At 36.7% G+C, this 11470-nt stretch overlaps 1 protein-coding gene across 1 annotated transcript in view; it reads left to right on the top strand.

Moving 5' to 3' along the window:
• Positions 1–3153: 3153 nt before the first annotated feature.
• ppid (peptidylprolyl isomerase D) overlaps positions 3154–11470 on the top strand; it is a 10049-nt gene continuing 1732 nt past the window's right edge. Inside the window, exons 1-9 of the mRNA XM_030145249.1 lie at positions 3154–3336; positions 5204–5344; positions 5874–5980; positions 6353–6541; positions 8131–8253; positions 9226–9332; positions 10655–10796; positions 10982–11068; positions 11271–11313. Of these exons, the coding sequence (XP_030001109.1) occupies positions 3252–3336; positions 5204–5344; positions 5874–5980; positions 6353–6541; positions 8131–8253; positions 9226–9332; positions 10655–10796; positions 10982–11068; positions 11271–11313 (1024 nt within the window). The 5' untranslated portion in view covers positions 3154–3251. The remainder of the gene's footprint in view (positions 3337–5203; positions 5345–5873; positions 5981–6352; positions 6542–8130; positions 8254–9225; positions 9333–10654; positions 10797–10981; positions 11069–11270; positions 11314–11470) is intronic.

The raw sequence follows: 11470 nt of genomic DNA, 5'->3' as shown, positions 1-11470 counted from the left end.
CAGCTGATGGCATTTTCCCTCCCACTATGATCTGACACTCAATGAGATGTGTGAAGTTTAATTAAACATTTTTCAGTCTATCTGCACCATGATGTTTCAACAGTTCCATTTCTAATACTCTACAGCCTGCATGGTTCAACAGGCAAAAGATATGAATTAAAAAAAAACATTCTCAGGTCAATCTTTTACAAAATGAAGTTGTTAAAGTTCATGGCCTTTCAAAGTATGTAACTTGAGTTTATTTTTCTACACAATGGAATTGGAAATTGCACAGCTTTGGCTTTATCAACCATGGGAAAAAGTGATGGCCTAATCTGTTTGTCAAAGTTTTGACAAGTTCTTGAGGAGTTATGGCTCATATTAAGTTGTCATATGTGGTGTTGATTCCTCAGACTGAAGATCCTCTCCCAAAATAATCTGACAATAATAACCAAGTTGGTGTTTACTACGAGAAGGCCTCTCTATCCCTCTCACAGAATCGATAGATATAGCCGTTTGTTTCCCAGATGAGAAGCACCTGTAATCCACCCCTTGGGCTACAGCAATCACATCCACTTACGTGTGGTGAAGATAACAATAAAGGTTGTTTACCTCAAGAGAAACCACCCATTTTCATGTAATGAGTCACACAGACCATCATTTGTTGGAGGTCAGTTGCAATTTCCTGGGAACAGTGTCTCTGCAATTGCCTGTACTCAATCTGGCATCCACCCTGAGGCATACCAAAGGTGTATATTGTCCGAAAAAACATTGTATATATCTACAAGACAAAGGCAATGTTAAGTAACCCAACAGATGCACATGATTCGAACAATTTTTAATGTAATCAAACTCAATGATAAATATAAATGAAAAGCCCCTCCAGCAGCCCTCATCCTGACATCCATCCTAAAGCACAATGAGATTAAAATATGAAAAAACAAAAGATTTGTATGCATTTTCAGTCTGAATACAATCCCCTCAAAGCTCATAAACCACCAGTGGATCATCTTTAAGAGGTTATATGCAGTAATTCTACTTTCAAATATTAAAAAATGAACTAAAATTATTATTAGAGAATTTAGAATTAAGCGCTATGAAGTTATGCCAAAGACGCCAATGTGTTGCATTGCAGAGATATTAACCCTTCAGGCGCAGGAGTTTTTTCACCCGAAATATATAAAAATTTTGATATCAAGATTTCAAAAAGCTGTAGCTTGGAAGTAGTGAGTGATAAAGTCATACTGTAAATGAGAAAAAAATACTGGGTATAACCCAAAGTTTATGATAGGAGTAAATGTACTCATTTAATTTACACATTGTGTCGTCACAGTGTGGCAGCCATGTTGGATTTTGTAACTTTTAGTAAAATAGAATTTTGAACATATTTACATGGATGTTTTCTTTGTGATTTTGTTTTGTTGTCATTTTTATCATCCAAATAAATAAACTTAAACATTAGTCAAAAGTAAAATGCAGAAAGTTTTAGTAGCTTTTTAGCCAAGTAGCAGAGTAGCCAAATCTGTCCTTTTCTATGAAAACTAAATAAACTTTACATACTTACTTACTAAACCAGCTCAGGACCAGCCTTTCAAACTGGATTTTCTTCTTGACTTTGAATAGAAAAACATGCCCTGAAATGATGTTAGGATTGAAGGGGCACATGTCCGTCACCTGTTGGTGGGAGGTGGTAATAAGATTTGGCAACTCTATTTGGAGTTATGGTCAGTTTCATTCAGTTATGTTGATTGTCGCAATATTGCAACTTTGGTGCTTAAATAGTTAACTAAATATAGCCACTCAGAAGAATCTGGGGATTTATGTGACCACTAGAGGGAGTAGTGAGTCGCTCTGTCACTCTCCCATGGTGAGGAAAACTAACACCATGAGGCCTGTGACCAAAGCATCAAAAGTGATCAGATGGGATGAGAACCTCTAAAAAACAATATTTACAGCCAAGGAAAGTGACAAAGTGATAAAATCTAGAAACACTGTTGTTATTTTCACCACTGGACACAGCTCTAGATGAAAAGAATGGAGTTTGATGCTGAAATAGCAGCGTTTCTTCTACACAGGTGAGTTTGATTATATGACTTATACATGTATATAGTTATTATGTGACATTAATATCTTTGCTCTTTTGTCATTTGTTGAGCTATGGTTCAGAGTAAACTGTGACGGTTCTGACCTTGTTTGTTCGATTCCAAACAGATCTTTAGTTCAGTTATTTACAACACAAACCGCACAGAAAACAGAGGTGATTTGTGGTTTTACTGTGGCTGTTTTCTGTCTAAAAACAGAGCTAAACCGCTATAATGTAAACTATCAGCTGATGCAGCACATACAGATTATAAGACAGTGTTATTTTGACCGACTGTTAAAATGAGTTTAGTTTGAACAACAGTTGTGATCTTTCTTAGCAGACTCCAAATAGATCCCAGACCACTTAAATTCCAATAGGCTGAAAGGGTATTATGGAAGTGGTAGAAGGTTTAGTCCTTAAAATGATAGAAGCAGCTGTCTCAAGATCTATGCTTTGAAAGAGGCATTCAAGAGGATACAATCATATGCATTCTTGTCACTGAGACTGCTGCCATCGTGACATAAAACACAAGCCTGTTGTGATGTCTTGATGTTGTGATCAAATGTTCTGATATGTTGTGATGTCTTATTCTCTTTTAATTGTATAGTAAGTGTTCGAATATGTATCTTGTATAATATTGTACAGGTATTGTGTGTTTTGTGCTTCCTCAACAGTCTGTTAAGTATATGTTATTTGTTACATTAGTGCCCTATCAAGTGTCTAACCATGTCTTTCTCCTGTAAATGTTTTTTTTTTTTTTTTTTAACTGCCTTTTTAAAACTTGGCCAGGGGACTACAAATGAAAACTAGCCTTCTGGCTAATTCTGGCTTTTTTTTTTTTTAAACCATGTGTAACCATGTGTTTTATGAAACTGCATTGTCCCCTTTCAAATAAACTAAACTATAACTATATAACCCAGTCAAACTTCATTGATAAACTTTGTAAGATTTACTTATATTTGTACCAAATTATACCTTTATAATTTCAGAAATTACTAACTTTACATTTTTTGTCGCAAATTCACCAGTTTGTTTTCAGAGATTTAAATTTTTTTCCATACGGAATTCATGGACCTTTATTTTAACCGGAAACCGGAAGTTCCGTGTGACTTCCGTCCTGAATCCACCGGTTGGGTTTTGCTAGGTTCCGTTAGCTGACAGAAGTGCTTCAAACCTCCTTGTGCTTAAAATGTCTCACCCAACATCCTCCGACAAGCCTTCAAATGCTGCAAACCCTCGTGTCTTCTTCGATGTAGACATTGCCGGAGAAAGAGGTCAGGATATTTTTAATTGTCACCTCCGCTGCCCGTTATTTCAGGCCAGTTTAGCCGTTAGCCCTGTTAGCTTAGCAACATTCTGGCTCATTCTAGTAACTTCTAAAAACTTACTCGTCTATACGCTGCTGGAAAAATTACATTTAAATAACGGGCTAGTTTTAAAGGACACAGACGCACATTCATAGTTGTCTGCCATTTCATTTAATCAGTTAAACCTTGTCTAGCTTTGAGACAAGAACGTTGACATTTACAGAGCTCGCCTCCCGTCTTCTCAATGAATGAACCACGTGTGTTTCGATCAGTCAAACCAGTAAAATAATAAATCCTACTTATTAATATAATCTATTGCGCCAACAATTTTCTATTATACTCATAGATAGAGTATTAACTTATAACAACTAAATCAGTGAATATTAACATGAGGCGCACCTATTCTCCCTGGCTTGCAAGTCGCTATGTTATTCTGTACTGTCGTTTATTCATATTTTTGTATGTTCTGCAGCATTTTTGTTATTTTTGTGTCTGTACAGATAATGTCTTGCTCTTATGTCCCCGTTTTTATTATCTCAATGGAACCACTAGGCTATAAATAGAGATATATAAAGTGCTGCACGTAGATGGTGCTGCTTCTCTATTTTATGCACCTCTAAATCACTGATGTAACTCAGTTTTTGCTTTTACCTTTCCACTGATTGGGTTTATATATAGGCCATACCATATGAACCACTCACTTCATGATTGTCATTTCTTGGGAGAAAAAGTCTCACATTAAAACTTGTAATGCGCTCATACTGCCTTGGAAAATCCTAAAACTCTTCTCCATGTCTCCAAATGTTTTTTAAGAAACACTTTCTTCTGGGAAAATTTGTCAGTTCTTCCTGGGAAAACAGACACTCATAGTCAAGCTGAGCAAAATTACAAAAATTAGTACTGATTTTCAGTTTTACAATACAGTTTATAGTTTTACACATACATTTTCTTTCTGTATAAACTCAAGACAAGACATTATTAAAAATAAGTTGCTTTTTAAAAAAAAAAAAAAAAGCACGCCGAATATATGCAATATCAATAAATAACATTAACAAAAACACATATGTTTGTAGTATTAATAGTGTCACTGTAGTAGATGGTTAATTATCACAGCAGTGAATAGGATTAATGGTATAATTGCTAATTTTGTACCTGTGTAGAAGCCAATAATGTAATAATGACCGATAATGTAATAAATTTGCCATTTTTAAAATGTAATAGGCCAATAACGTAATATCTGGCCAATAATGTAAAAAAAGTCCTGAACCGATAACGTACTAGCTTTTGGCCAATAATGTTATAACTTATTACGTTATTGGCTCAGTTATTACATTTGCAAGAATTTTTTTTTACCAGGCCAATAACGTAATAACCAGCCAATAAGTTATAACGGTACTGGCCAAAAGTTATTACGTCATCGGTTCAGGACTTTTAGTACGTTGTTGGCCAGATATTACATTATTGGCTTATTACATTTTAAAAATGGCAAATTTATTACGTTATCGGCCATTATTACATCATCGGCTGTTATTACATTATTGGCTTCTACAACCCCTAACATAGTATTATCCTAATAATAGTTTATTAATACACATACAGTACATCTGCCTGATGAAGAACAATTAATGGTATTTAGGACTAGTGCATAGACATACTTAGGTAAATGTGACTGTGGTCAATACAAAGGGAGATGAATAGTGCTACATTCCACATCAATAATTTAGTTCTGTTGAAAAGCAATTTGATGTCTTTGGCCAGACCTTTTTCATAAACACTGGTTATTTCTTTTGAATATGGCATTTTGTGTACTAACATTACTCTGACTTGTCTGCAGTCGGCCGAATTGTTTTGGAGCTGTTTGCCGATATCACCCCCAAGACTGCTGAAAACTTCCGGGCGCTCTGCACCGGAGAGAAAGGCACCGGCAAATCCACCGGGAAACCACTGCACTTCAAAGGATGCCCGTTTCACAGAAGTAAATAGTGTTCATATCTACATAGAAAGGACACTTGAAAAGTTTCACTACATACACACGCCTGTATGTAGATTAAGAAGTGAAAGGACACACAAAGCCTGTATCCTCAAGGCTTTGTAAACAAGTGTGTCTGTTTTAACAATTAGTTCATCCAGATTCTCAAAATATCAAAGAAATGAAGACAATTTTATGTTAATCTGATTAGTGAAAGAAAGGGAATAAGCCAAGGTAGGAGCCAGGAACATATTTAAAAGAACACTTGCTTAAGATGATTAATATCACATTTCTAATGAGGAACTGTTCTGTAGCTGCACGGACTTATTCATTCCTAGTGAAGATTACTGTAGAAGTTGTTTACCTGTCTCTTTTATAGACCCTCTTACTGCATCGAAGGCTTGAGGACATAGTTACATTATGTCAAAGACTGTGTCACCACATATGGTGAAATGACTGTTAATCACACCAAACAGGTGGTCAGTTACTGCTGACAGGCAGTGAAATAATTTGACTGTAAATGTGTTTCTTTCAGTTATTAAGAAGTTCATGATCCAAGGAGGTGACTTCTCCAACCATAATGGCACTGGGGGTGAGAGCATCTACGGTGAGAAGTTTGAGGACGAAAACTTCCACTACAAGGTAAAGGACATCTAACCATCTCCTGGTCAGGTTCCATTGCTTTAGAGTTTACATGTAATCATTATTTTTTTACGGAAACAGGATGTGACTCGGTTTGAAATACAAGCGTTAGTGTTGCACTTCAGTACCTTAACAGGCAAAACCCTTTACTGTGTCCTAAGCCTGTGTGTTTTATATTCTGTTCATGTCGTGTACTAATGCTGCATCCTTTGTTGTTTTTGAAGTTCAACTGGACTGGATTTGTCTTTGAAATTGTTTTCAAGAAGAAATTAATTCCAGTTAAACTTTGAAATCAACTATGAATGAACGATGACTCGGACAAAAGAGAACTTCCACAGACTAATACTGTATTTTTGTGTTCTTTTTGTGCAGCATGACAGAGTGGGTCTGCTGAGCATGGCCAACGCTGGGCCAAACACCAACGGTTCACAATTCTTCATCACTACCGTCCCTACGCCACATTTAGATGGCAAACATGTGGTGTTTGGACAAGTGCTGAAAGGGATGGGAGTCGTAAAAATGCTAGAATCGATTGACACGAAAGAGGATGCACCTGTAGAGGTAAATAATGCATTAAATACAGTTTAAACTGAACCACTTCCTTCTATGATAAGGAATGATTTAATTGGAAAAAACAGTCACATGCTCTTACTGGATTTTTGGTCCAATTCTGATATTAGCAAGTGAAAGGTTTCTGCTGATTTATACCCTGCATGACAAAGAAATATAAGGGATGAAGGATATTCTATAATTTAACAATACACGTTATTCAGAACAATACTGACATCTGTGAACTCAACATTAAACTTTACTTATGAAACATAACTATAAGAAAATACAGCAAAAGATATAACCTGAATTAAGAAAATCATCTTTTTCTGCATCATTCGCTTTGTAATGTTGCTTTAATATAAGTTCATGAATGAAAACATTGACCGATATTGATATATCTATAATAGGCTGATATTGGTCAGGGCTTAGATATTGAATATTAATAATTAGCATGGATTAAAAATGACCAGACCTTATGTGGTTGATTATAATAATAATGCAGTTATTTTTATAGCTCTGCAAAAACTGAAGGGTTCTTATAACCATGATGTGACAGACAAAATGATTATCCTGTTTTTATGTACATGAAAATAACAGTCACTGATATAAAAGAAGACTAAAATGATAGAAACTTTGTGACGCTGCAGTGAAATTGGTTTGTTGAACATTCATAAAACTCCTCATAATATCTTTCATATAGATACTCACACAAGTATGATACAGACTTGCTGGACATCCTTCATGCACTGACCTTAGTGGCCTCTATAAGAACAAAAGGAAAAATAAAGGTCTGTTTTGGTGAATAGAAGAGAGCATTGTCATCATCCAGATGGCAGTAACTCAAATCAAGAGAAAAGATGACATCTGTTACCACCTGCAATGCTATTTTCTCTATTGTTCATTCTGTTCTTGTAGATACAATCCATACTTTGTGAGCTAATCCATAACAGTTTACTGGCAGTTCTAATATTGTTTTTCTGAGCCAGTAGCAGTGCAGACTAAGTGATGATACAGAAGAACATTTCAATGAAAGCACAGTAAGACATTTGGAGTATATAGCTATTGAAAATGAAATGCAGCAACTAAAAATGAGTAGTAGATCTAACAAAGGCAAAAGGCAAATATTAAACATATGTGCTCTTTAGATTGCTTGTAATTGTGATGAAGTAAACATCTGTTGAGTATTTTAACATAAAATAGTTTGATTATGTTGAATTAAAAACCCACAAATGCAGCGGGTCCACCAGACCCATGAACACTGGCTGAATAACAAAAATATTAACACCACACAAGGGTTAAACAGTGTTTTCCTTGTTGTGTCTCTGTGTTCATATAAGGTCAGTCAACAGGAAACATTTAAACAGGTCAACCACGATGTCAGGATACTTAATTTGTAAAAGATGTAACGGCTTCACAGTAAAACTAGGGTTAAAATACGGCTAAAGTTAATATTTGTTTATGTGTAAGAGAAGATTTGACCCCTCATCTTATCTTGGGAAGCAGTCGAAATGCCCCCCCCCCGCTCCTCCTTCCCATCATAACATAGTTTGTGCTCGATTTTTCTCATTTAATCTCTCCTCTAATGCCTCCCATCGCAGCCATGTGTCATCGCAGACTGCGGTGAGCATAAGGACGGGGACAGCTGGGGGCCTGCACCAATCGACGGATCAGGGGATACCCACCCAGAATTTCCTGAGGACTCCGACATTGACTTCAAAGATGTAAGTATCAGCAAACACTTTGATCGTCAAGGACACGGGTGAAGTTTGTCAGATAACATCAGACTGCACTGCTGGGCTTGGCTGAAGTAGCCGCTCTGACATTTTGGGGAAAAAAGTGCCATCGATATTGAGTTGTGGGATGTGTTAAGCCTTGGAAACATTTGGTACAAGGGTAAAGCAGCTACTAAATAAATTCAACAAGTCCTTGAATTTATTTATTTTTACGTAAAATGTTGTGAGGGTATTTTTAGGACTCCAAGGTGCTTTTGTCTTTCATCGTTTTTGATCAGTTTTTTTGTCTATTGTATGTTAGTGTGTGTATATTTTGCCAATTGTCTTTTTTTTGTGATTTTTGTCTATTGTCATCTATTAGGTTTTTTTTTTTTTTTTTTTTTCCCTCATGGCGATTTTCTTTATTACCTCCGCCAAGGAGGTTATGTTTTTGCCAGGGTTTGTTTGTTTTTCTGTTTGTTTGTTTGTTACCTCCGCCAAGGAGGTTATGTTTTTGCCAGGGTTTGTTTGTTTGTCTGTCCGTTAGTGTGCAACATAACTCAAAAAGTTATGGACAGATTTGGATGAAATTTTCAGGGTTTGTTGGAAATGGGATGAGGAAGAAATGATTAAATTTTGGTGGTGATCGGGGGTGGGGGGGCCCATGGGGGGGGCCACTGATCAGCCTTGGCGGAGGTCTGCGCTCTCCGAGTGCTTCTAATTTTGTTTGTTTTGGTTTTTGCTCCTTTTTTTTTTTATTATTTCTGGTGACTTGTAGTTTTTTGTTGTGATTTTGTAAGTAAAAATAAAAATTATTAAAAAAAAATTAATAAATGTACCTTAATCAGTGGAAATGTGAAAATAAATAAATTCAAGGACTTGTTTCTAAAATGACTGACTTACCTTCATGTTTTCAGAATGAGAGAAGTTGTGCTGAGGTCTCCAGTGTGACTTTTTTTTCTCCTCCGTACATGGTTTCAGGTTGACAAAGTTCTGGCTGTTGCTGAGGATGTGAAGAATATTGGAAACAACCTTTTCAAGGGGCAAGACTGGAATGCTGCAGTCAAGAAGTACAACAAAGCCCTCAGGTAAGCATTTAATCTGAGCATTTATCAGCTACAGTGAGTTTGAATTGGAGAAGCACGCTTTGATAGAAACAGGATCATATCTCCTCTGGGTTTGGATTCACAGCAGCACCGTAATGTTCTACTTTGTCATGGATTTGATCAATAATGATTGAAATATAAAAAAACCTGTAAATAGGTTAATTCTTCCGTCAGTGCCTTACCCACGGTCCTGATGAAGATCAGAGTTAGACCCCGAGAGCCTTCAGTGCCAGCTCACTGCCCCTAATGCACTACTTGCTAATGCTCATGCTAATGCTAGGTACTGTGGGTAAAATGCGGGGACCAAATGTCCCTACAGGCATAATAAAGTGACTCAGCCTTTAACCTTTCCTTGTACTTTTGATCGAAATAGATTTAAAAACACGCATTGTTGAGTGAGTTACTGAGTAAAACAATCCAATTAAATCATGATCAGGTTCGTGTTACGCTACATTTTGGCAAAAAGGACGATGTGTGTGTAAATGCAGTCAACCACGTTAACAGGCAATAACTGTTGGAGATCAGGAAGGGTGACCGAATGATTGCGACTACAGAAATATGTGTATGATTTCATATTATGTTCATGTTTTAGCAGCTGGATGCTTCACATTCCTTCACATGGTACAATCGCAGGTAGAAAAGTTGCACAACGGCAAAACAAATAACTATGGTTGAATCATCATTGAATAATATTTAAGCGATACAGAATGGGTGAATTCTGAGTTCTTTGTATGAGTTTCCAAATAATAGAATAAAAAAAAAAAAAAAATCACATGATGAATTACAGTGTGGTTGTTTGAAAATCTTAATAGAATTTAGAGATCAAATAATATATTGTGATATATGCCAGTACCATGGCATAGAAATGCACATATGGTGACAACATATACTGGTGTGTTGACCCATGGTAGTTTTTATGGTGTTGTGTATTCGTGCACGCTGTACTACATTTGTCCAGGAGTTGGCGCTAAACCGTTCTGGCCATAGCAACGTGATTGTAAGGCTATTGTATTCCAAAATTACTAACATCTCCTAAAATATTGGTCCTATCAACTTGCTGTTTTCACTAGTCTGTTCCTTGAACAAAAATACATAAATATGCCAAACTGCAGCAGTCAGCTCTTTCCGGATTTTGTGTGAATCCCCAGACACACGCACACAGAGGCCACTTGGCTTTTACACTACAGATTGGTCATATCCTGGTGCAGAGACAGTTCAATCCACCTGTGATTCACCTGTGATCTGGCAGAGGATGACCATGTTTTGACATCATTCACCACTGACCCTGGTTGTTACTTGTGCAGGTACTTGCAGGTGAGTGGAGAGGTGGTAGAGGAGGAACAGCAGAAGAAGCTGGAGCCCACAGCCCTGAGCTGCTTCCTTAACACGGCAGCTTGCAACCTGAAGATGCAGCTGTGGCAGGACGCTCTGGAGAGCTGCAGCGAGGTGACAAGTCCAGTCACATTTTATACTGTCAGTTAGATTGTCCTGCACGGAATGAAACTGAGATTAGATAGAATTTTTACACTGATCCCATTATATATAGTATAAATTTTGTGTTCTCATTTAATATGTTGAACATAGTTGTGTTTCTGGTGTCATCCAAGTCCAACTTGCCTTGTGTCTTCCAGGCTCTAGAGTTGAATCAGACGAACACTAAGGCACTTTTCCGTCGGGCTCAGGCGTGGCAGGGGATGAAGGAGTACAGCAAAGCAATGGTAACATCCAGAAAAACATCTTTTAAATGTCACCACAACATCAGGATCTTGTGCTTTATTTACTATTTTCTTCTGTGCAGTTTTGTCTGTTGAACAGATTTTCTGAGTACAGTAGATGTAAATGTATTTAAAACTTAAATTCACTTGTTTTTCATTAGATGATATCCACTACTGAACAGACTTATTTTTTTTTAATTTACAGGTTGATCTGAAGAAAGCTCAGGAAATAACTCCGGAAGACAAAGGTGAGACATTCATCTATTCACTGTTCACCCAAACCTGCCATATGATTTGTAATCATGGCACAAATTCAGCAAATAACGTCTCGTCTTCCACAATTGCATGTTAATTATTTCGTTTTACATTTCACACACATTCATATACATTATTCAGATTTATCTG

The sequence above is a fragment of the Sphaeramia orbicularis genome, chromosome 10 (assembly GCF_902148855.1).
Source record: "Sphaeramia orbicularis chromosome 10, fSphaOr1.1, whole genome shotgun sequence".
Lineage (NCBI taxonomy): Eukaryota > Metazoa > Chordata > Actinopteri > Kurtiformes > Apogonidae > Sphaeramia > Sphaeramia orbicularis.
The sequence above is the reverse complement of the archived record's forward strand: the minus strand, read 5'-3'. Positions and strand labels throughout refer to the sequence as shown.